This window comes from Andrena cerasifolii, chromosome 10, assembly GCF_050908995.1.
Source record: "Andrena cerasifolii isolate SP2316 chromosome 10, iyAndCera1_principal, whole genome shotgun sequence".
In the NCBI taxonomy this organism is placed as follows: domain Eukaryota; kingdom Metazoa; phylum Arthropoda; class Insecta; order Hymenoptera; family Andrenidae; genus Andrena; species Andrena cerasifolii.
The window spans coordinates 5,660,801-5,686,067 of NC_135127.1; the positions used below are offsets into that span (position 1 = coordinate 5,660,801).

Below are 25,267 nucleotides of genomic sequence, written 5' to 3' on the forward strand. Positions count from 1 at the left end.
AAGAGACAGAATAAATGTTTGTAGTCAAAAGTTACTTCTTTTAATTAGATTTATCATTTGGCGAAGAAATTATTTTACAGTTCACGAGTTATAACACAAAATCGGAAAATAACCGCATTTTCGGGGGTAAATTACACCCTCTTAGAGTGTGCAAACAAAAATTGTGTTATAATCAGGAGGAAATTTCCTACAAAGTTTCAGAATTTTTTGAATTTTCGGGTTCAGGATCTTCCCTTGTAAATCAAATTTATACAATTCGATCAGTACAGTTAATCAATATATGTATTCCAATATTGCAAACTTCGAAGGTCTGTATTTTTCAAAGAAATTCGAAAGCAGCAAAATGGTAACTTAAACACCCCCTAATTTGGCAGCAACTACACCATACCATTTCATCTAAATCTGTAATATTAAATGCAAGAACTACATTGACATGGAATGACTCTGAATAATTATTATCGTACCCTCAAAACCGAGCAAAGTCCTTTACGTATTTATTTATTAATAGACCACTCTGTACAGCTGGCGAAACAGAATTGTTTCTATCTACGCCTAGCAACCTTTCCGCACAACTGCTACTTATGAACGACATTCATTGAACGTGAGTCGGAAATAGGAAATAAAGTTCATAGTACAAGGACGAGGACAGAGGGTGCGCCATACACTGTACCTAAGCTGTGTCTATATTCGCATTCATATATCGAGCAGGTCAATACACAGACTGAAACTCTATTGCCGTTTTCAGTCCACTCGTGTCAGCAAGGCAGCGACGTATACTTCGCTCTTTCTTGTCACCGGAAAAAATAATAAAGCCATCAGCAACGAGACCAATACCAGCCACTGTAAATATAGTATTACGAAGGTAAGAATTATACTTTCACGTTTGTGATCGTATTAAGCACAACGGTTTCCGAGATGCAACAAGGAACCTCCGGAAATAACATTCACCTTAACGTCTAAATTATATCTTTTCTAACGTTTACCATGTATGAAGGGTAAGGGGACAAACGAGGAATGTCCATTTTTCGTGATTTTGATATTTACAGCACATTTTGTTATTTTCCGATTTTGTGTTATAACTCGTGAACTGTAAAATAATTTATTCGCCAAATGATAGATCTAATTAAAAGAAGTAACTTTTGACTACGAACATTTATTCTATCTCTTATAGTCCGCGAGTTATAACACAAAATCGGAAAATAGCCGAATTTTCATATTCACAAAGTTTCAGAATTTTTTGAATTTTCGGGTTCGGGACCTTCCCTTGTAAGATGTCTGGAGCCTTCGGACGTCACTGTGTATACATCCTTGTTTTGATAATAACAGAAGTGAGCATTTATTTATTACAATATTCCGCAGTGTCCACTTGGCAGATATTAAAACAATGTAAAAAAATTGTTATTTTGCTCAGTTCTTTTCGGACGCCTGATTAAAATACAAATTGTTCGTGTTCTGAATAATACAGTTAAGTTCGTTGAGCTCTGTTTCTTTACTGACGGACTAAATTATTAAAACTTGATTTTTTTAATAAAGCAGTCTTGTGATTCCCTGCATTTCCCCCTTACCTTTCATACAATGCATGTATCTGAGATCGCGGTTAAACGGTTTCCGTCTTCCCTTCAATGCACGTTTCGTTTCATTCCCGTATAAGTATCGATTGCTTGTTAATAGTAGGTGCACCCAGCAGTGTATCAGTCTCTCTATGTCCTGGCTTAGCGCTGGAAAAAGCGTGTTCTATCGATTGTGGTTTATTGAATACAGAACTCTGGAAATACGATCCAATCAGAGACGAAGCAGGCTTTTACATTTTTCCTTTTATTCTCCCCGCTCCGCGAATCTGTTTTTGAAAAAGTCTTCGTTAGGCGTCTGATGGCCCATTCGCTACAAATCAAATTGAACATTATTATTTAGGATCTCCGGCAAAGTGATCGACAAATCTCGTCCACTTCCCTCAGCAGGTTAATAAGAAAATTTAAAAACAGGTCAATCAGAAATATTTATTGCAAATATTTAGCATTATTATTGGTATCTACTGGGAAAATAATATTACAAAATTTGGCCAAAATAAATACTAACAGGGCAGAAATTTCTAACCCGATAGAAATTGTGGAAAAAATGTTTTTCCCAAATTCTTTATCACCATACTGTAGGTCCTACAATGTAGGATATCAAACTAAAATAAACTTTGAATTTAACTTCTTCCTGATATCTGTTATAGTTTCCAGATATTCACGAAAATCTGAAAACTTACCATTTTCTCGAGAGGGGTGTTATTATCCTCGGGACTGTTTTATTGCCGATTAAAAAAATAGTTACGTTATTAGCAATACTTGAGCAACATTTATGCAAAGTTTCAGATTTTTTTTAAATTTCGAATATCCGAATTTCCCTTGTAAGTCCATTTGAGAGTGATGCAATAAATATATCCAGTACTGTATTCCCACCCATTGCCGAAATAAGCAGTGGCTCGGCTCAACAGCAGTTCTGTTAGCCATCGATGAAGATGTAGGCCGATTCTCATCCTCAGTTCTGCTTCTACTTTTTCACTACTGTATTTCTGTTCACTGCGCACGATAACGTGTACATTCGCAGACACAGAATACATATATGTATGTCGCATTCCTATACAGTTTTTTCTGCGATGGCCGCAGTAGAATTGCGGCAGTTGAATACCGGTGGCTGTTCTGGAACGTAGACGGTCTTTGTCGTTCCGCGTTTTAAAACGCGAGCAGGACTTTCAGGGACATTCATTTCTTCGCATCACTGAGTACTGGTAGACACATTGAGATGCATTCCCCGCACCCTCTCGCGCTCACTGTCAATTCACCTGCAGCGACTCTGCCGTTAGTTATAATTCTAACTACTAAGCAGGTGAAAATTCACAGGAAAGGAGAGAAAATGGGTTCCAGTATCGATTTGCTGTGACTCCGCACTCTGGGATAATAGATTAATAACTTTTGCCTTTCATCGCCTGACAAGCTTGACAAGGGGGGTGTACGAGGTCCGATTTAACGATTTGATTCACACATCGCATATAGTTAATGCACAACAAGTGAAATACTGAATACAAGGCTGATTAAAAAGTTTAAAAGTTGGCTTAAAAGCTTTCGAGAACATCGAGTTCAATGTTTACCCTTTTTACAGATATTACTAATTCTTAATTGATGCGTTGAGAGCAAACACGGACTAACCCACGTTTTTTGCAAAGTTCACTTCTCAGCAATAATGTATTCCAATAGACTGTACTAATCAATTATAAAGTAGGAAAAATTTTTTTTTTTTCAATTTGGGTTAGTGAATTTTTGCTCTCGATGCCTCAATTATTCCTACAATTAATTACGCCAATAAGCTTTGTTCTTACATATTGATCTATGTACAAAATTTGGAAAAGACGAAACTTCGAATTTAATTTCCTCGAAAATTTTTGAGCTGTGTACCCTGTGCATTAAAAAATTTATTATACATGATATGGACCAACTGCATGCATGATTTTGGAAAATTGGTGACTCGGAACTTCTGCACTCTCTTTAGAGAAAAAAATGGAGTAAATACCAAAGTTTATGTAACTCGTTTCGTTCAGAATGATCTATAAAAAACGCTGGAATATTTCTCTGTGAATCCCCGAAGGGGGAACTGGAGGATCGAGAATTGAAAGTATTTTGCAAAAGTAATATGCACCGGCATTCTACTCGAAGTTATTTTATCATCGAAGGGTATGCAATAAATGTGACCTGAAATATAAGGGATGGTTCGGTGACTTTATAAATATTGATTTGATGGGTGATATTGATTCCATAGAAAATCGTTATGGCCGAAGCTGATAGAGTCCCAACGAGCTATGCCACGGAATATTTCAATATCTTCCTCACGTAGTGTGGAATATTTCAGGGGATTCTTAATCGCCTGCGCTTCAATTTATTCTCACATCCATCGAACAACGATATTGTTACTCCATACCGCTGTCATTAAACACAGAACACTGAAATAATACAGCGAAGCAATTCCAACGCCACAGTTATTCATTTAATCGGAGAAACTACAAATTCTTGTATGTGCAGAAGGTTTAATGAAATCAGGGCGTAACGTTAATTTAAACTTCGATGCGCTTGTGAGGCATGCCTGGAATGCAAACGGATAAATGTTCCTTTCATGTAAACGTTTCACTTTTCAAATAAACAACTTAGATAAAATCCAAACGAATTTAATTATCATTGTATTACATAATCTTGCATTATAGTTTCTCTACTTTCGCGTGAAAATTGTTGTTGCAGTTTCACTGGGCTTTGCACGTGGATAACGTTTTAATGTTTCCTGCGAAATCGTAATATTTGACTTTGAATGCCTCTTAATAAAAGTAAGTGCTTTCTAGCTAGTTGCTAATATTACGATTATTTCATAGACGTTCCTTTTATAATTTCAGGGCAGTTTAGTAAAAATGTCAGTGGATTTGTATTACACGCCAATGAGCTCACCGTGCAGAGCGGTTCTGTTAACCGCAGAGGCAATTGGTTTCCCTTTAAACCTGAAAGAAATTGATTTATTAGCTGGCGAACATATGGAGACTGAATTTGAACAGGTTGGTACGATACAAGGATTGCTCTTATGCTTCATGACCTAGTTTTTCACAGAGATTGGAACGTGGAAAGGTACTTGTCCCAAAGATGTGGTAACTCACTTGTGACCGAAAGTTTGATTTCTTTAGTGTATCTAGTATTCGTCAGAAACGATGAAATGTGCTTCTTCACGCGGCAAACTGAAACGCGCTGTTTTTCCTAAGAAAAATGACAGATGCTACTTTTCGTAACGCACGTCGATAATAGCTTTTCACAGTTGATTTTCTCGGAAAATTGAATCTTATGAGAAATACATAGGTACGTTGAGTTTTAATTAGCCTCTGAATGCCAAAACCTATTCATTCGCACTGCACCGTTTTAAAATACTTCAGCGAGAGTCCAATCGGTTAGCAGTATTATTTCAAGAAAAATAAGAGAAGAGAAAAATAATAAAAAAAAGTTTAAAGAGATATTACGTATAGTATTCAAGTAGCAGCGTCACAAACGCACGTTTCAAAATAATTAAAAACTCTGGGAATTAATCAGCTTCGAGGGTGAATTTAATCAACTCCATTTAACCCCTCCCTCCCGCCATTCTGTTCCGTTGCCCTTGCTAGCCGCTCAAAATAAAATCCCGGCTATGCGATTATGAAAATAATTGCGAGCAACCGCGAGTCTTGTAAAATTGTGAAAATGTTACTGTTACAGTTGAACCCGCAGAAAACAGTTCCGTTTCTTGTGGACGGCGATTACACACTGACGGAGAGGTTTGTAATTAATGGTTCTACGGTGCACGCTATTTAAACATTTACAGAGATTGACGTAAAATCAAATTAGAAGTCACTTGCTCGTGAACGTTCTTCTCTTCGTGCTCTCATGGGTTGATGCATTTTTTCCCGGACACTTTCAGCCGAGCCATTATGTCCTATTTGGTCGATCAGTACGGCAAGAATTCTCGACTGAATCCGCACACACCTACTGGCCGAGCGTTAGTCAACCAACGATTACATTTTGACATCGGGACCCTGTATAAAGCTATGAAGAATTATTATGCAAGTATTCGCTCATGTTGCTCCCTCTGCCTGCGAGAAATTCGGGGAATCGTCACATTTATCCATACAAATTCTACGTCACAAATGCAAAGAAAATTCCATTCAGTGACGCTACATAAAATCAGAATTTCAAATCGCACCGGTGCTTAAATATTGTAAAACCGACTTTTTCAATTATATCGGTAACTTGGTAAAAAAAAAATTAAGGCATTAATAATACGAGAAAAATGATAAATAAATGGCTAATTACCAGTGAAAATTTACCGGTAAATCGCTAGAAATACCCTGAAATTTTTACCCATTTATTGCCATTTATTTACCATTTTTCTAATGGCCAAGATTTTAAATTAGCTTTAAAAGATTTTAATTTTAAATTAGCCATTTATTTACCACTTTTCCAATGGCCAAGATTGTAAATTAGCTTTAAAAGATTTTAATTTTAAATTAGCCATTTATTTACCATTTTTCTTAAATCTTCAATACCTACCTGCATTGCCTTATATTACAATCCCTACCTGTGCTGAAGCACCCTGTATAGTATTTCAGGATAAAATTTCCAAAAACACGCGTTCATGGATTTAATTTAGAATTCATAGTGCACACCTTAAGAATGCGTTCTTTTTCTATCAAGTATCCAGTTGCATTTGGGAAAACGGATATTTACGATCCAGAACAGTACAGGAAGTTAGACGCCGCGTTCGAAATCCTGAACATTTTTCTGGAAGGGCAGGAGTACGTCGCTGGCCGTAACATGACCATTGCTGATCTTGCCGTGGCTGCCACTGTGTCCACTGCAGAGGTAAAAATTACGTGGATCAGAGATATTGAAAATTATTCCCGCGGGCTCAGCTGGTTGTAATAATTGCAGGTTTTCGGTTTCGAGATTGAAACGTACCCGAACGTCGCTAAGTGGATGGAGAAAATAAAATCCTCCGCGCCTGGGTATCGCAAGGCTAATGGCGAAGGTATGGAGGCGTTAAAGAAGATCCTCGAAGACTGCAAGACGGAATAATTTGCACCAATAAGACGTTGCAGTTCTGATTGATATTTATACATCGATATCCAATGACAGCTTTCTGCTTTCTGCTAGTTATTGACTAAACACGGTAGCTCTATTCACTCTATAGTAGGCCGTTCAAAAGGCTATTCAAAGTAATTGAGTAACAATGGTCCTGGTGCTTTAATGAATAAGGATACTAAGTAGTAGTGGTGAGGGAAATATTTCTATGTACCGGGGTAATTATTTTTGTCCAGTACGTGGATTATTTAGCTCAAGCAGCATTGGAAATATTAAATATTTTAGCGAGTAAAACAGTAAAGTACTTGAGTCATTCTCTGATACGATTGAAGTCTCATTCTCTGTGACTACAATTTCATCTGTGTAAGTATTCTTAAGCGTTCCATTGCAGTGTGCCTTACTTAAGGTTCTATTAAATTCAGTACACTAGATTAGTCTAGAAACTATAATCACTCAGGCATCGTCACTGTGTACTATAGTCAATTGTCAAGAATAAATGCCGTTCTGCAAATTTTCGATGAAAGCAGTCTCTTGTACGTAATTCTGTCGAGAAATGTACTTCATTGGCCTAATTTTGGCTCGTAGGATATGTCACCCCCAGCGCATAGGGGGATGGAAAATTGAATTGTGAAAAAGGCAATGCTTCCACATCGACTGATGGCAAAATCACTCGTTATCATAAAGAGACATATCGAGCTTACTGATAACACTCGTGCCCATGGTACCTTATCCTGTGGCAGGCCTACATGGCAATGAGATATTTTATCAGTGATAACACCGTTTTAGCTTCACACCTTACCGTAGGTCGATGAATTGTAACGTACCTCCACCATCGACGAAGCACAGGATCCTATACCTGGTCTGTGCCTCCACCTCCTTCAAATTATTACCTTACTTTGATAACAAACAGTTTCTGATAAGCCATGCAGTTCGTCGTGAATTCCCAAAGCCTCAAAAGTTAGCGTCATTTGCAATCATCTGTGCTCTACTACATAATGCTCTGATAGCAACCATTTGCAATTAAAAAATAGGATTCTCCCCATAATTGGGTCTCTCTAGGTAGTTATGGCACTGCCTTCGCCGTGGCTGACTGAATTTCGTGACTTTTTCTTTTGAACTATATACATATTTTATTTATTATTGCAAGTTTAATTACAAGTATTTTCGAAAATTAATAACTTGAAAGCGAAACATCAAACGCAATTTCGCCATTCTCGATTTTCGTCTCATTTTGGACTGTAGACCCCCTTAAAGTTTCTGTCACCGGTTGCCGGACACCCTGAACAGTCTTACTATTTACATTATTTTACAAAAGGTATATTGTTATATGATAAGTCTACAAAAAGGAAGTCCTTACCGTAGAGCGTTTGCTACATCCTGCTGTGTATACATTACGTGTCTTCTCCGATGGATAAAGAATAGTGTTGGATATCAAGAATTTTCTTTATTGTTGTAAAACTATTTTCCCTTTATTTTTCATACGCGCACCCGACAAACATAATGCCCCGTAACCACACTGCGTTATTAGAACGGGGAAAAATTATGCAGTCTATGCATCCTCGGAGTTGCGACGTAATAACGTGAAATACGACATTGCGGTACTCAATATCTGTAAAATAAATGTAGAGAAGTTTGTAGTTTATATTATGGATTTTGAACAGCCAAACAGTTAAGGAGGAAACAAGGGTGGTGCATAAAAAAGTCGGTTATACAAGTGACACAAAATGATTCTCCTAGTAAAGGAAAGGGAAACATTTACTTAAGACTGTAAGACTTCGTCGAATTAGATACTTCAGGATTATCGACACAGTGAAGATTAGGAGTCTGAATGTTAATTAAATTTTTTTAGTTTAGTTTAGAATTAATTAGAAAATTATAATTACTATGAAAAATCTTCTCGGTGGCTTGTTACTGTTACATGAAGGTCGGGGTTGTGAGAGATAGAAAAGGATGTGACAGTGCACCCTGCAAAGTGCAGAAAAAGTTAAGAAGGATGAAGGAAAGAGTGAATTCAAGGGTGACATAGGGAAAATAGAAAATGACAGGGGTAGCCCGTAAAGGCAAGTGACAGCGAGGTTTGGAACACACCTGTAATATCGTAAACAATTCACTGGAAATATTATTTTTCATACTCCCTTTTATGACTTATATTGTTCTATAAATAAAAAGTTCCAAAACCCTACACTCTCTGTTTCAAGACATTAAAAACTGCTTAAGTGAAAATTAATCGAAAATAGTTACGCTAGTATAGGTTTCCAGCGACACGGGGAAGAATCCATTAGCAGTCAGGCGGCAAGATCGTCTCGATCGCATAACGACAAGTTGCAGATCTGTACGCAGTAATTTCCCACATTGATTCATTGGCAAATTCGTCCATGGCCCTGCGTACACCGCTGCAGCAATGTTCGTACTTTCGTGTATCAAGCAATCGCAACTGTACGTGAACATGAACAAGTGGCACATGTTCGACAGCAAGAGGTTCACAAATGTAAAGCGTCTTGTGGACGATAAATCTGCCTGGGTAATAAATCACGTTGCTAGCATCAGTAAATTATATAAAAATATTTGTATACTATATAGGAAAGTCTTCCATTTTTACCATGGAGGTGTCATCATCTTTTGTTTATAGCAGTTTGTAAAGCCATGATTCCACCTGCCGTGGGCACGCGGCTTAATACAGTAGAACCTCCAGTATCCACACCAGGGCCGCGCCCAGAGGGGGCCCAAGGGACCCTGGCACCCCCCAAAGAAAGGGCATTGTAAGAAGAAAAGAAAAGAAAATTTAAGGCTTTAAATAAATTTTTATAATCACCTAATGAATCTTATGGAATCGCATTAAAAATATTTTCATCCGTTCAACTCGGCTCGCCCAAGATTAAATCCCGAGGGCGCCACTGACCTACCCCCTTATTATCCGAACGGTCTACTATCCGAATGTTCGCTCATACGCCGAACGTAGTAGATATACTTCAACGAATACCCCTACAGTGCACAACTAAATTAAAATTACACCATTGCACACGTTGGGCCTCACAGGCCCATATCTCCAAATCAAGAAATGCATGGATATTTTGAGGAAGAAAATTAAGAAAAATATTTAGAACAAAATGAAATACTGAAGAAATATCACGTGGACGCTACGAGTTATCGTTATCTGAATCTTTTTCAATATCACGAGAACAGGCTTACATAAAGCTACATAAGATATGGTACAGTTGATTTGAAAGGTACCTTTCTTATATTCAGTTAACTGTTCACTTGGGCCTGTGAGGCCCCACGCGTGCACGTGTGAATACAATTCACACTAATCTACGATGGAGTTGACCATTCGAGTTAACACATCGATATGTAATACCATCAACGAGGAGGCGTTTAGTACGAGCTGCTGTAACGAACCGGGAAATACTACTTCAGAAGCTATAAAATAATGCGAGTGTCGCAAAATTGTCAAAAATTCTTTACGCTGGAACATATATGATACCACATTCATATTATCTATTTTTCATTTCTGGTACTGTTACTCGCATCACCTTTTCTGAAATCTAGAATAATCACTACAAGAAAAGTTTGTGTTCCACAATCCGAAAATTTCTTTACCCGGAATATCATCTCACCGTATTGATGCGTATAGTGGGGGTTCTACTGTAGTTGAGTGAACGGTGCATACTGACCAGTACTACTTGATATCCGACGAAACAAATCAACAAGCTGAAGGTCAGGACTTGCGCCAGCACAACTGTTCTGAACACTTCTTCGAGCTTCTGGCAGAACGAAATCAGCGCCTGGTGCTGCTGAACGCACTTCCTAAATGTGTCGTAACAGTTTTCAGAACAGCACGCTGAACTCGTGCCCGGGCGTTCCTCGGGTACACCTTCGTTAAATTTTAACCTGTGGATGTTCGCGAATCTGTACTGCAGTATACGAAACTGAGCCGCCACGTGTAGATTCATCATGCACAAGAAATTGTCGAAGCAAATGTAGCAGACGCCAACGTGATACAGTGCTAAAACCTGTATGAATGTAAAGTTTAAAAATCAATTAGTAGATGTAATAATTAACATCCCTTAGGTTGCGCCACGTTTCAATAGCGATGCGGTAGCATTTTAATACGTTCTATTAAATATTGTTCGAGACAGAAAGTAGTTAGCACTGATTAAATTCAGCCCAGAATTGATATTTAATACATAAAAGTTTAGAGCTATCGATCAAAAAGTATCTCACGACGCATAAATAGTTTACTTTAGAAATATTCCAATTGTATTTACAAGGGGAGGACTCCATGTGGTAGACACCGATTTTGAGGAGCCTTGGCACGATGGATCTATGTCGAAAATAAGTAAATAGGTGTCCGAGCGTTTCTGCAAGTAGGCCTTAATAATAGAGATATTTACGTGGAAATTATTAAGAATTTCATAGTGGTCGTGGGGTTTTAGAGGGTAAAAATCTCACAATACCCTGGCGCCCCGAGGGATTTCCCTCTGATGGAGTTGGGGTGCCTTTTGAAGATTTCCCCAAGTTAAAAAAAAATTATAAAAAAAACATGTATAGTTTTTTTTCACGTGGAGACATCTTCAAAAGGCACCCCGACGCCTCCAGAAGGGAATCTCCCGCGGACGCCAGAGTAGTGTGTGATTTTTACCCCCTAAAACCCCAGGGCCACTGAAATTTTTAATAATTTCCATGTAAATATCTCTATTATTAAGGCCCATTGGCAGAAACGCTCGGACACCCGTTTCCTTATTTTCGACATAGATCCATCGTGCCAAGGCTCATCAAAATCGGTGTCTACCACACGGTGCCCTCCCCTTATTAGTTAATATTACATGGATGCAATAGTGCCAATAGAGATGTAGAGTTTGTTAAGCAGAAATTGGTAATACCTGCAGCGCGAACGTTATTTCGAAGTACGGTGTCATGGACAAGGGCAGGTTCAGCCACATATTGAACGGAAGTATCCTGTCCGACTCGTTCTTTCCAATATTTGCTGCACCGAAAGAACAGTTTCAGTAGGATTCTAACAATAAGGTTCTAATCGAATGTTTATAACGGTACATTTTCAGCAACACAAACTGTCGCATTACGAACACTATGAAAGTGTGAATATGTTCGTACACAGCACAGTTCGTTGCAGGAACGTTGCAGAACCGTTGCTGCTCGAGTTTCGTCGAGCTAGAAAGAAGGAGTAATGCACGTGGAAAGGAGTGATGAAGATAACCAGGGCGAGGATGGTTGGCGCCCTTATGCAAGGAAATTTTTGGCGCCCCCAAATTTTTGCACCTGTTTTCTATTTAATATGTTTCGTCTTTACGAGGTACAATAAAAAAAAAATACATTTATATTTTGTTTACGTGGGAGTTGGATTCCTTTGTTATTAAGTGTACGACATAGTTTTTTAGCGCCCCCTTCGGCTGGCGCCCTTATGCGGCGCGTAACTTGCATAATGGGTTCCGCCGGCCCTGAAGATAACGCGCATTGTATCATATCTCCCCTCGCAATGAACACTCATCTGTCATATATATATAGTATAATAAAACACTACACTATAAGAGGCATGCCCCCTAACGATTTCTGCATTGTAATACTACAGTGCCACGTGCGCATATCGGATCGTGTACCAGCCTCGTTCGCAGTCGACGCCGACGCTACGCGTTGGAATTCAATGCAATGAATTCGAACGCTGTTTCGCCAAGAATGAAAACAGTTGAGAGGGAAACGGCCGCGCCACACGTGCGCGAAGAATCGTTGCTCTTGCCGTAACACGTACTTATCTCTAAATATTTCGACAGGGTACCCAGTAAGCTGTAAGAATTCATATCTCTAATTTCTGTTTGTCACGTTTCTTGAAAACACTTATCAGTGGAGAGTATCTGCCAAGGAAAACGGCCGCGCCACACGAGTACAAAGAATCATTCCTCTTTCAACAGGTTACTCGATAAGTTGCAAGAATTCTTATCTCGAATATCTATTTGTCACGTGTTTTTTAAAATCACTTATCAGTGGAGAGTATCTGCCAAGGAAAACGCGAGACAATTATTTAGGATAATTTAGACACTAATAGCGAGACTATTAATTCGGCTTGGCGTTGCTAGAGAGCTGACATTCGTCCATCTTCCTGCTTAAGCGAATTTTCAATTTAATCTTGGAGATAGAGCTAAGTGGAGGTCTGTGAAAAGCGCCGACGCAATTAGCAAGCTAAATTTCAACTTCCATAGTCGATCAAACGCCACGCGAAAGACAAGAGAACGCGTGCATGTGCAACAGCAGCGATAGAGGAAATCATCTGAGGTTTTATATCCTTCTTGATTGTTATCCACGGCTGTTAACGATAGCTGATGTCATCTGCCTGGAGCCTGTCATTGGAGAATAAGTAATGAGTGACGCCCGTATAAAACGTGACACTTCGATTCTGCGTGGCTCACTTCGTCCTAGACATTCACGGAGGCAAACCTAAGTGACCCATTAACCGTACGGTCCACGATACGCTTCGACCTCGCAGGTCAGTGGCGAAGATGAGTCGCGGCAGTAAGAGCGATGTATCGTATAACAGAAATTCTTACGCGAGTGACTGTTGAGTTGTAAGCTGTATTGCCCTAAAGCAGAGATCTTTGGGAACTGCACAAGTGAAAGAACGTTGGATCTTTTAATAAATACTCATGGTTCCAATGAGAGATTCTCGTGTTGTGAAAAGTACTCGGAGCGTACTATTCGGACGAAAATAATTTATATTCTATTCTACTTGCTGTTCTGTTGCTGGGGAATCTTTAAGCTGCCATTAATTCGAATAACTCTAACATAGGTTGTTAAATCATATTCCCAGAAATAATTGACTTGAATAGTCTAGCTATAAGAAGCATGTGTGTGTAACAACCTCGGAACAATTGGGTCAGCAATCTTTACAGTTAATCAATTTCCAACAGCTAACGAAGTGTGTAGCGGGATCGGGGTGTAACTGCCGTAAATAAGTGCGCAGTGAATCATATTTTTCTTGTATTTATCATTGTAGAAGCCCGCGGGAATATCGAGGGAGTACTGATTAATCTGCAATGCGTTGTAGACAGGCACGTTTGGTTAATACGTAGAGGAAGTGCAGTATATTTGGAATGCCAGTTTGTTTAAGGCGAATAAAGAATTACGGTAGATGATGGGAAGAAATAAAACTGCATAATATCATAGGGAAACTAATGAACTTTTATATTTCAAATTCTCAGTAATAATAGAAAACAAAGAGTAGCTGTGTCACGTCCCAGGGTGGCGGACTCTAGGACTGTGACAATATGGGGTTGGTATGGGAAAGGTTAGGCACGAAGGCAAGCTTCGTAGCACAAAGGGAGGTGGGAGTATTAGGCACGAAGGCAAGCTTCGTAGCACAAAGGGAGATGGGAGTTTTAGGCACAAAGGCCAGTTTCGTAGCACCAGGCAACCAGGGAAGGTTAAGCAGTAACCGCGCACCAGTGTGACACCCGTTAGAGCGCATTAGCACATTTCGGGGTTTTTCCTTGGGCTTTGAAAAGGTGCACTCGACGCATTGGATGGATTTTGGGGGTTTTTAATTGGGGAGGTTTGAGGGTGGCTTGTATTTGATTTGTCGTAGAGAGGGGTGAGACGTGGTCTCGAGTTAAGTAGGTTTTTTGAACGAGGGACTTGTTTAGATTTTAAATGTGAGGGAGGAGATCGTGCCTCATAGGGCGAAAAGGGGAAGGGGATTTCGTACCTGGCCATTTCGAGATGGGGACCGCTAAGGTACATCGTCTAGATAGCCCGATGGTTGGGGAAAGGGGTAAGAGTTGAGTTTCAGAGATTTTGGTGGAGTTGTGAAGTGATTTTATAGGGAAGACGCGCCGAGAAGAACAATGATTTGCCGAGGAAATTCTCCAATTCCAATTCCAATTTCAGAAATGGCCCTAGAGACGCCGTCATGGCTGAACCTAGACTTCACCGAGAGGCTCCTGCGGATATCGGAGGACGACAGGACGATCCGAGTGATCGATATATTTGTGAAACCGGCCACCGCCAAGGGTGACAACTACACCAGCGATCTGATGAGAGTGGCCATCGAGTTCACGCGAAATCAGGGTGACAATAAAGTGACTGAGAAGAAGTCGCTCCTCTTCAAATTTGAGCCGATAGTCGAAGGTGCACGAAGGGACATTGTGAGTTATCCTAACAGAACATGTACCACTTTCTCATTAAGCTACAAGTTCGCGTACACTAGTCGTGAGTAAAATCGATCGACAACGTTCCCTTAGAAGAAGGTAGATCGAGAATAGGTGTAAAGACACGGGCGTAATATTAGAACGTTTTAAAAGATCACGAAGGCCGAAATCTTCGACACGGAGATCACCATGTTGATGGATGCCCTGAGGAAGATGAACGATATGCTCGGTTATGAAAACCGTCTGGGCCCGCGAGTTCTTCACGTACGGATGGAACGGCCTCTGTGTCTGATAATAGAGGATCTCGCACCCCTTGGGTTTCGCATGGCCGACCGACAAGCCGGTCTGGACCTAGCTCACAGCCTGTTGGCCATGCGAGGATTGGGGAAGTTTCACGCCAGCTCCGTCGCTCTGTGCGAGAAGGTAAACATTCCTCCATCGAAATCTCCGTCTGATAGTGGTCAACGTATAAATATTATTAACAATTTAATTTATCGTAACAGGAACCGAAACAAAAGTCTAACTACAGGAAGGGTATATGCAACGAAGAGCACCCGAAAGAGATAACTGAGTTTTTCACGGGCGGTGTCTTAGCTTTGGCAAAGGAAGTAGAGCAGTGGTCGGAACTTGATAAAAGGTAAAGAGACGACCAACGACGTAATTATTCCAGCATTAGCAGCTCATCGTTAATTGGTCGAGTTTCGTCTGTTTACAAAAGCTACAGCTACGCAGAAAAACTTCGTGCTATTTCGTCGCGTTTATACAGCCATGTCGCGAAAGCGGTGAAACGTCGGGATGATCAGTTCAACGTGATCAATCACGGAGATTGTTGGGTGAACAACATGTTATTCAGATACGAGGACGGAAAGCCGGTCCAGCATATTTTTGTAAGTATTATTCTTTTCTATCGACGCGACGTTCGATTTATCGTGAAAGAAAAGGAGCCGTGCGACAAAGGCCCATCGCCTCGAAACGTCGCCACAGTGTGTCGAAGTACATGGGCCGCTGGGACCAAACTCATAACTTCTGAATTAATCAGTTTTCGACCTAAGTACCCTAATACTTTTTTAAACAGGATACAAAGATGCATGGATTGATGAAACAAATAAAATAAAATTACATTTAAAAAATTAAAGCGATTTATAATTTTTTATTAAATAAAAAGGTTTTTGCCAATTTTTTCATTGAAAATTAATAAATTCAGCAGAAGTTATACACTGAAACCTACGTTCCTTTATTAACATTTTAAGACACAAGAATTTCTGGATCAAACATTTCGGATTCTTGACTTTTGTCCATATACGCGTAACACTGTTCGTCGCGTCGTGTATTAATAATGCAATAAATCCGATTCGATCGCGTTTACGTACGCCGCACATTCCCCAGCTGTCATTGCATGCTTGTAAGGAGCCGACATTTTGTGATACGAGACACGCGAAAGAGCACACGAACTCTCGACTGTGGCGACCTCCTAAACACGAATCTCGCGTCTTTCCCCGTGCACAGATTTAATTTCCAATTCAGTTCACGCTCCATGCCAGAACAATCGAGGTTCGATTGACGTTGCAGGTGGATTTCCAAATGTGTGTCTACACTTCACCCGCGATCGACCTGCTCTACTTCCTGTCCACCAGTCCTGCGGCGCAAGTTTACGAGAGCAGCATGGACGAGCTGCTCAACGAGTACCACCGAACATTGTCGAGCACGATGGAGCAACTAAGTTGTAAAACAGCGCCGCCCAGTGTCCACGAAATAAAGCAGTATATGAAGGAGCGTGAAATATGCGCCATGGGATTCTCGATCACGGCTCTGCCGATAATGTTGCTGGACAAGAACGAAACGAAAGACCTCGATGAATTGTTATCCGCAGACGGGACTCGTGATATTCCTAGCCTCAGTAACCCAGTGTATAGAAAGGTGATGGTCAAGAGATTACGGAAGTACGCAGAAAGTGGCTTACTCGATCTGTGAGTTTGAAATTCGGTGCTATTGAAAAGGGATCTCCTCGCGAGAAAGGGGGTGGGAGGAAGGGAGGGGAGATGGAGAGAGGGAGAGCATAATTTTAATTATAGGATTGACCAATAAGTCGAACAAGGGAGGTAACAAGTGGAACCAAAGTTCAAAACTCTTTGTACGCGGGTACAGTAATTATATGCGAACAACAAAGCTTAGTATGTGCTGGCCCGGCAAAATTAAGCATCTGCATTTTTTAAAATAAACCCCCACAGCACACTTTGTTGCAGGAATGTCTCAGTTACGTTGCGGTGCAACATTTGAAACATTGCACGGAATGTTCTCGGAACGTTGCAAGTAAATTGCTATGTCCGCCACTGTGCAACACTGCGGCAGATATTTCTGCAACATTGCTTCGGGGATTTTACAGCAATGGTCCCGCAACGTTTCGGAGATATTACGCGGCAATGGTCCCGCAACGTTTCGGAGATATTACGCGGCAATGGTCCCGCAACGTTTCGGGCAGTTGGGTCAGAAATAAAAATAACGGTATATAAAATATACCGATGTGGCTCGGAGGGACGCGACCACATGAAACGTGTGCAGAATCGTAGTAGCATAACGCCGGTGTGTGTTTTTCTCATAGAATATTCTTTTACCCCAAATTTGGCAAGTTCACCGCGGACGGAAAAAAGCCTCGAGCCAAACAGCAAATAATCGCGCGCTTTTGAATCTATCGCTGCGATGGCTCTTTAAGTAACTTTGCTCCTTTTTACCCCCTTAGTATTATTGCTGTCATTGAAACAGTCATTAGACCGCGCGAGTACCTAAATCTTTGCCGGCAGGCGCGAAGATTTAGGGGCGTATCGCACTTTCGCCAATCGAGGACCTTGCAGCAAGAGGGGTGCAGCTGAATCTTTACCAACTTTAAGTAAATTAGAAGAAACCATTTATAAAATTATTTCTTTGACCCAAAATTAAGAAGATAACACTAATTGAAAAATATATATTTTCACACAATAAGTGCTAATTATTCGGTCGATAAGTTTCTATTTTTGGCAAATTTTTCAAATCTGAAACATTCCTATTGCGCGAAGCAGACTCATAATTTGTTGTCGGGTTTTCATCAAACGATGTAGATTTTGTTTTACATATACTACACTTCACAGCTCAAGTACTGTAAAAAATAAAGATGCACCCATCTTGCGCAAGGCCCTCAATCAGTGACCAACGTCGGCAACTTTACAATACTTTAATCACTCGCAATTAGAAGTTGACCAACTTACCCAAAATCGGCCTAATCGCATAACTGACAATGGAAAGTTCCGTAAACAGCGTGAAGACGCAAATAAAGTATGTACAGATTCGTTTCCAGCTAGTAAAAATCGTCTCCTCGTGCGGCGCATACTTTGAGCTCCAAAAGTTCTTCTGCATGTACGCGACCAGAGTGAGGAATCCCTTCTTATGCAGAAACAGGACAAGTATTTTGAACAAAGCGATGTTCAAGCATAAAATGTTGCATGCGATGTACGTGCAGGCCTATAACAACGAAGCAATATGCAAATTGGAAGCGTCGGCTGTGTTAATTGAAATTGTATTTATAGGCAATAAATCTCTAAACGTTAATCTTAAAATTAATCGGTACAGTTTCATTATCTCATTATTAAGAATGATCTGACGAACTTAGAGCTCGAACGAAATATGAAGTGGATTGGAAAGACGACGGACCAGAAAGCCCCAAGACTCTAAGATTTCATTCTAATCGGCCCCCGTTCGTTTGGAGTCCAGTTCCACCGAAACACCAGCTCACTCACGCCAAAATCTCCCCAGGAGTAATAAAAGTCTCGTATCTGGACCCACACAGAGAATCCAATCGTGAAGACGGTGTACATCAGCGTGATAGTTCTCAGCCATTGCTCGAAACGATTAGTCGCCGACCAGAAGCCAACGCACTTCACGAAGAAGGACGATATGGCGAGGGAGACGTCTTTGCTGTGCACTGAGCTCATGTTCGCGTTCGCATAAACTAACCGTCCGGATTAGATGTCCGCACATAGAATCCCCGCGTCGATTTATCAAAATGAATTGAAAGTGTTCGGTTAGATCTAGTCTCTCATCTAGTCTTTCATCTAACGACACCCCCCTATTCATCGCTCGTCCACTTTGTAGTTGCTTTTCGCTTCATTCGTGTACTGTCATTCGAACGGGAAAAAGGTATTATGATATGCATGCAAGTGCAATTGCTAGTCTTTAGCGTGACTGTAATGGCTGGGATCGATGAGTTATGCATGACTCAGGGAACAGTCCCGTGGAACCCTCGGTGAGACTGGATCTGAATAGTAATCAGCAGTTGAATATCTATTGGCGATGACGGGAGTTTAGCGTTAAATCGGAAAAAAAAGTTTCTTATAACCTCGCGACTATTAAGTGGTGGGCTGCTAGGCAAAAATTGGGAGGACGTGATCGACTTTCTATCAAGTGAAATTCAAGAGCTGTTTATTATTCTTTGCTCACCCCAAATTGCAAATTCTACATTTTAAGGGGCGATTCTACCTCGTGGGGACGAGAATTTTGGTTAGGATCTTTGTGAATTTTTTGTACAAAAACTGCTCGACAAATTAATTTGAAATTTTGCAGGCTGGTTCATGGTATCTTGAACTATTGTGCTTAATTTTTGTGTCTCGGTAAAAAATATATAGAGTGCTGACTGAGAGCGTTGAAAAAAAGGGTGGTCCTGGCGATGATGGAAAGTACCCTAAGGATTACCTGAAATACAAAAAGGAAAAGAGATTCTTGATCTATAGGAATGTGGCTAGCTGTGGTGCCATAAAAATTCAGAACAATAGTTCAAGATACTATCAAACAGTCTGCCAAACTTCAAATTAATTTGTCGAACAGTTTTTGTGCAAAAAATTCATCCCGACTTAGAGAATTATACCTAGTCAGGCGGCCGAAAAGAGGCGAGTGTTTGTGATTTTTTTTTGGAAAAGCGGAAGCATATATTTTTATAGAACTTTTTATACTTAAAGGAGCAACATTTAAAGAACATTTGGTAATTTTTTGGTAGAAAAAATTTACGTTTATAATAAAGTTAAATTTTATTACTTATAATAAGTAATAAAATTGTATAATAAAATTTATAATAAATGCTTCCGCATTTTCAAAAAAAAGATCACAAACTCTTTTTCGGCTCTTTTCGCCTCTTTTCGGCCGCCTAACTAGGTATAACCCCTTAATGAGAACAGTAAATATTGCTCCATTTCCTTCTTCTTTTCCTTTTACATTCCCACAAAGATAAGCTGCCTAGTAAAGGTATACTACGTACTGTACTGCTGTGCAAAAGTGATATCATTATAAGAAAAGTTACTCATTGGCGTTTTAATAATTCTCCGAAGTTACTACTTTATTATAAAATCAATATTTCGAGGGTTACGAGTAATACATTTGTTTCTACTATATTCGGAGCTAATAATATAACACTACGCGTGTTTGCGCATTGTCATAGAACATCATTGTAGCACATTGTTCCTCAGCAGTGTAAAATACGACATCGCTGTACTTAAAACCTATAAAAAGAAAACATGTATTTTCACAAACAAGATCGTTAAATCAGCATTCGTGGAAGAAACGTTTACGCATTCAGTAAAATCACGCCTATACATACAGTGATTCCAAAATTTATTGGCACATCCTTTAAAACAGAATAACTTTTATAAAATTGTTCCAAACAATTTGAGTTTTTTAGAGAGGCTTGAAGGATTAGTTTACTAGGTGACGTGTTTCGTCGTTTTTGAAAAAAAAATGCAATTGTTTGTTGATTTAAGTAAATTGAAATTTTTTAATTTTCATCACAGGCTCGGATGAAAATTTGAAAAACCGACTTTCACTATTTTCTTCGCTATTCCAACCGATTGCATTTTTCTTCAAAACGACGAAACACGTCACTTACAAGGGAAGATCCCGAACCCGGAAATTCAAAAAATTCTGAAACTTCGTGAATATGTATGGAATTTCCCCCTGATTACAACGGAATTTTTGTTTCCTGCCCAAATTCACTCTAAGGGGGTGTAATTGATCCCCTGAAAATCAGGTTATTTTCCGATTTTCTGTTATAACTCGTGAACTGTATAATATTTTTTGTTTACCAAATGCTAGGTCTAATTAAAAGAAGTAACTTTTGTTCTATCTCTTACATTTCGCGAGTTATAACACAAAATCGGAAAATAGCCGAATTTTCAGGGATTAATTTCACCCCCTTTGAGTGAATTTGGGCGGCAAACAAAAATTGCGTTGCGATCAGGAGGCAATCCCCTACATATCCCCTACATAGTTTCAGAATTTTTTGAATTTTCGGGTTCGGGATCTTCCCTTGTTAGTCAACTAACCCTTCCAGCTTCCCTAAAATACTGAAGTCGATTGGACGTATTTTAAAAAAGTACTTCTGTTTTAAGTTTCCTTCGTGTACACTTCACTTTATCTCTACCTGCTCGTGAACGATGGCAATTAAAAGTCGAGTGGAATTTGGGCTCTGCTCAACGATAAATTTCTTCAAAATTTGTTTCGAAACTTTCCCGAACGAAAACCGCGAAAGGCAAAGAATGGGTTTACCGTGGTGTAAGTTTCCAAGCGCACGGGGAAGAATCCACAGGCGGTGACGCAACATGGTACTTTGGACCTCAACATGATGACCAGCATGTTGTTGCGCAGCATTTTGCTGTACTTGTTCATTGGCAGGTGCGTCCAGGGACCAGTGTACGCCGCAGTGCCTACATTCGTGCTTTCTTCAATGATGTGGTCGCAGCTGTACGTGAACATCAACAGCTGGGTCAAGCTGGCCATGAAGAAGCATATGTAAATCATACGCCTGATAATCCGAGCACCTGACTGCACACATGTCGCGTGAATTAGAAACATGCACGTGTTATATGGCAAGAATATAGTACATTCATTGATACAGCGGTCAACACTAATAATGTTAACTGCTTAAGCCACTGTCCCACGTGTTCAACCGTCGCAGGACACACTTGCAGCATCTACAGTTTAAGAGAAGGAAAAGCCTTCATTCCGTAGCTGATGGATACTCATTACTCAGACATGGATACTCAAAGTAGAGAAGATTTATTGACGAAAGTACAGATGGTACTAATCGTACTGTAAGTACATTTGTTTTTACTAATATAACTTGGCTTCTCAGGAATCGAATCGTAGTATTTAAGATTACTTAGGCAGTCGTTTTCCCCGAAAGAAACACTTTCTTTTCAATGTATTTGTAAAAAATGAAAGCAAATCCAGATGTGTCCGTTTTACCCAATGTTTATTATTATCGTAGAGATTGAAAAAAAAGTTGGTATGAAATATGCATGTGCTTTAAAAATGACGCTTTAAAGGCTTTAAAGGTGATCTTTTTGTTTGTTAAAATTTACCCTTTCGAGTAAATTCGGGTGGCAAACAAAAATTGCGTTCTAATCAGGAGAAAATCCCCTACATATTCACAAAGTTTCAGAATTTTTTGAATATCCGGATTCGGGATGTTTGCTTGTGTGAAGCAACGTACACTGACCTGCGTGAGCTGATAAGCCTGCAGGCACATTAGGGCACTGGAAGTTAACACTTGCCCCAATGCCATCTCTGTGAAAACAGTTTCAAGGGTGTAACAGTAGATGATCAGCGCCTGATGGTCTCGGACACATTGCTTAAACGTTTCGTGGCACTGCTCCGCGTAATACAAGAGGGCCTTGTCGGACGTTTCGTCTTGCATTTTCAGGGCCTTCAAGTCGGTTAAATTTTGCAGCCTGTACTGCAGTATGCGAAACTGAGTCGCAATGTGCAGGCTCATGAGGCACAAGAAATTGTCGCAACTGAAGAAGCTGATGCAGATATGGTATAAGCTTAATACCTGCAAATATATATTACCGATTTGAGGAGCATATTAAAGTGAAGGTGGCACTACTGTGCTTGCAATTTAAGCGGAACTATATGCTACGAGATGCAGTGACAATTAGGTATGCCACGGAATTAGAAACAATCGTCTCTTGGTAAACCGAGGAACAGTTGTACAGTGATGGTGGAATTCTTTTGCGGTAAACTTGCCAATGAACTGCGCCCTCGCCGATTTCGATGACCTTCACATACGTTGTCAGAGTCGTCATTCTGAACAACATCTCCCTTAGTGTTCCTGATTTCTCGATATTTTTTCTTTCTCGAGAAATCAGAAATGAGATCATATTTCTTGAGAATTCTCGAGAATTCTCGAGAAATTGAAAAAAATATTGCAAAAATTATATTTTTGTAACATTGTTGATAATATTTATCAAAAACACAAGAAAACTTTAACTAAATGATTATTCCTGTCTAATTTAAATTAAATATGTCCCCTCGGTTTACCTGTTCATAGGGGTGCTATTTAATTTAGCTTGGCCTTTATACGAATTATATTATACGTTGCACGTTAATAGTTGTCGCGAGCCAGCGAAATCGCAATTTTTTTATGAAATGTCGCACGAAGAAAACGCGTTCTACGAATTCTGCGTAGGACTTGTCATTTCGTGAAGGGATCCCACTTTTCACTACATCTCGCATAGTGTTGTCGTGAGTTAAAAAGTTCTACTGTCTACGAAGCGAAAGAGGGGAGTTGAAGTTTGGCAGTACCTGGACAAAATATATTAGTTCATAGTAAGGTGTCTCGCTTAACCAGTCTATGTCCACCCACATGTTAAACGGAAGTACCCTATCCGAATCATTTTTCCCTCTATTCTCTAAAATATAGACACTCAGAATTGATTTCTGTCGTTTCCATGGCTTCTATTAAGAACGTGATTTTCGTCGGTGAACGTGAGTGAAGAAATATGAAAATAAGCGGTAATATTCTAAACTGTAGAGTCCCGATGCGTTCTATTTAATAAGCTCAAAGCATTGGCAGATCTAGGCACAGCCGAAGTGATTCTTTATTAGCAATACAGGGTATTGAAAAGAAGGAGTTAGAATTTACTTCAGAACTTTAACAACACACCCTTAAACAATTATATATAAACTGCGACTTCGCAGTGACATACGGATAATTAATTAGAGCAAAGTAAAGAAAACACGAGAGAATATTTCTGAGATATTCCGTGCGCTTCTAACCTGTCTAAATAAAGTCCTTGCTATTTAATAACCCTCCAGTGTTACAAGATAATAATTAGAAATTCTTACTGCGTTAGAATTTCATTTTATTATGTTATGTTATACCTGTGATGAAGTTTAATCGAGAGGCAGTATTAATTCTGGAGTTTAAATAATTATTGAAAATGAAAATTAGACTTTCGCGTGTCAAGTGAGAAAGTGCAGTGTGTGAACTAAACTATTAATGACAACTGCACTCTAGTGCGCAATTAATTACTTGTGAACATAATTCAATAAACTCACCCACGATTGCCTGTGTGGCAAAACAAACAATAGTGCCTTGCATAAATAAAACAAAGAAGATGATGAAGAAAGAGCAGGCTCTGTTGCATTCTGCCATGATCGATTTCTCGTAAGAATCATAATTCTTATGCCAGAAATTCGTCTCCATGTAATTGAATAACCAAAAAAATCCTTTCCTGTGCACAAACAATAAAAACACCTTGCACCACACCAAGGCGACTGTGAAGGCAGTACTTAAGATATAAATGAACTCCTAGAATTCCAAAATCATAATCCCAGCTATGTCAAATGGAATACAAACGTCACATTAATGGATATCGAACTCGATACATTTATTATAATACAGGGTGTTTCACTACAGCTGGCAATCCTTTTAAGGGCATAATCAATAGGCCCGAGAATACGAAATTATAGAATATATTTTTTAATATCGCGCTTCGTTTTCGAGAAAATTATTTTAACACGTGGGAACATAATTTTAAAAAATACACACGCTGACATTCCAAAGTTGAATGGAACTCCGTTCAAGGATTGCAACAACAGTGTACTACAGCACGAAGAAAAATACCCGGTCCAGCAGCACGTGCACGTGACACTCTTCTCTTTCAAGAACGCGTTACGGAGCCAGAGATGGGCAAAATTTTTATTTAAATAAAATTTCGAGTGACGAATAAAAGTTAGAAAAAAATTATTCGTCACGTGTGGAATAAATTTAACTCGCGTTAACGAAGGAATGACGATTTTTTTGTAACTCTTACTTTCTATACGAAATTTTATTTAAATAAAATTTTTGCCCATCTCTGTGCGGGGCCTAGCGCTACTTATTCTACGGAAAAGTGTTCCACTCACATTGTTGTTCCCGTACGAGAAGTAAAGACCCGTACACTGCGTGCCGACCGCGTACAACACGCAGAAGGTACAGTAACCCAAAGCGAACTGCCTCCAAATCTTATCTCTGGGATTGTCCACCAACCAGATCCCGACCAGTTTGATGAAGAACACTGATATGCGTACAGAGATGGTCCGAGTCTGCAACCAGCACACGTTGAATTTCAAATGACCGAGGTGGTGGATTTCTCAGCGGATACGAAACCTCATCGCCAAGCATCTTCGACCCACGCTGATCCACCGCGA

At 39.7% G+C, this 25,267-nt stretch overlaps 4 protein-coding genes across 8 annotated transcripts; 2 read left to right on the top strand and 2 right to left on the bottom strand.

Annotated features, from left to right (window-relative positions):
• The first annotated feature begins 384 nt into the window (after positions 1-384).
• LOC143374331 (glutathione S-transferase 1-1-like) lies at positions 385-7,480 on the top strand. Its single transcript, XM_076822386.1, has 6 exons — positions 385-862; positions 4,272-4,576; positions 5,262-5,320; positions 5,464-5,605; positions 6,237-6,404; positions 6,474-7,480. The coding sequence occupies exons 2-6, from the start codon at positions 4,436-4,438 to the stop codon at positions 6,615-6,617; spliced, it is 654 nt and encodes a 217-aa protein (XP_076678501.1). The 5' UTR covers positions 385-862; positions 4,272-4,435; the 3' UTR covers positions 6,618-7,480.
• A 147-nt stretch (positions 7,481-7,627) lies between these two features.
• LOC143374327 (odorant receptor 13a-like) lies at positions 7,628-19,574 on the bottom strand. Its single transcript, XM_076822379.1, has 6 exons — positions 18,544-19,574; positions 18,016-18,268; positions 11,504-11,607; positions 10,295-10,633; positions 8,865-9,140; positions 7,628-8,232 (listed from the first exon to the last, which is right to left on the bottom strand). The coding sequence occupies exons 1-6, from the start codon at positions 18,736-18,738 to the stop codon at positions 8,173-8,175; spliced, it is 1,227 nt and encodes a 408-aa protein (XP_076678494.1). The 5' UTR covers positions 18,739-19,574; the 3' UTR covers positions 7,628-8,172.
• LOC143374326 (uncharacterized) lies at positions 12,985-18,363 on the top strand. Of its 3 annotated transcripts, none has more exons than XM_076822378.1 (6): positions 12,985-13,119; positions 14,517-14,773; positions 14,930-15,199; positions 15,280-15,413; positions 15,495-15,663; positions 16,346-18,363. In XM_076822378.1, exons 2-6 carry the CDS (start codon positions 14,519-14,521, stop codon positions 16,745-16,747), a joined length of 1,230 nt encoding a protein of 409 aa, XP_076678493.1. In that variant the 5' UTR covers positions 12,985-13,119; positions 14,517-14,518; the 3' UTR covers positions 16,748-18,363. The 3 variants fall into 3 exon arrangements, with proteins under 3 accessions (XP_076678493.1, XP_076678491.1, XP_076678492.1); XM_076822376.1 differs by lacking the exon at positions 12,985-13,119 and adding an exon at positions 14,273-14,400; XM_076822377.1 differs by lacking the exon at positions 12,985-13,119 and adding an exon at positions 14,286-14,400 and having other exon boundaries at positions 15,501-15,663.
• Positions 19,575-19,989: 415 nt separating the features above from the next.
• LOC143374328 (odorant receptor 10-like) lies at positions 19,990-25,111 on the bottom strand. 3 transcript variants are annotated; one of them, XM_076822380.1, is made up of 5 exons: positions 24,983-25,111; positions 24,134-24,309; positions 22,290-22,625; positions 21,338-21,613; positions 19,990-20,295 (listed from the first exon to the last, which is right to left on the bottom strand). In XM_076822380.1, the coding sequence occupies exons 2-5, from the start codon at positions 24,251-24,253 to the stop codon at positions 20,239-20,241; spliced, it is 789 nt and encodes a 262-aa protein (XP_076678495.1). In that variant the 5' UTR covers positions 24,254-24,309; positions 24,983-25,111; the 3' UTR covers positions 19,990-20,238. The 3 variants fall into 3 exon arrangements, with proteins under 3 accessions (XP_076678495.1, XP_076678496.1, XP_076678497.1); XM_076822381.1 differs by lacking the exon at positions 24,983-25,111 and having other exon boundaries at positions 24,134-24,440; XM_076822382.1 differs by lacking the exons at positions 24,134-24,309; positions 24,983-25,111 and adding an exon at positions 23,378-23,779.
• Positions 25,112-25,267: the final 156 nt, after the last annotated feature.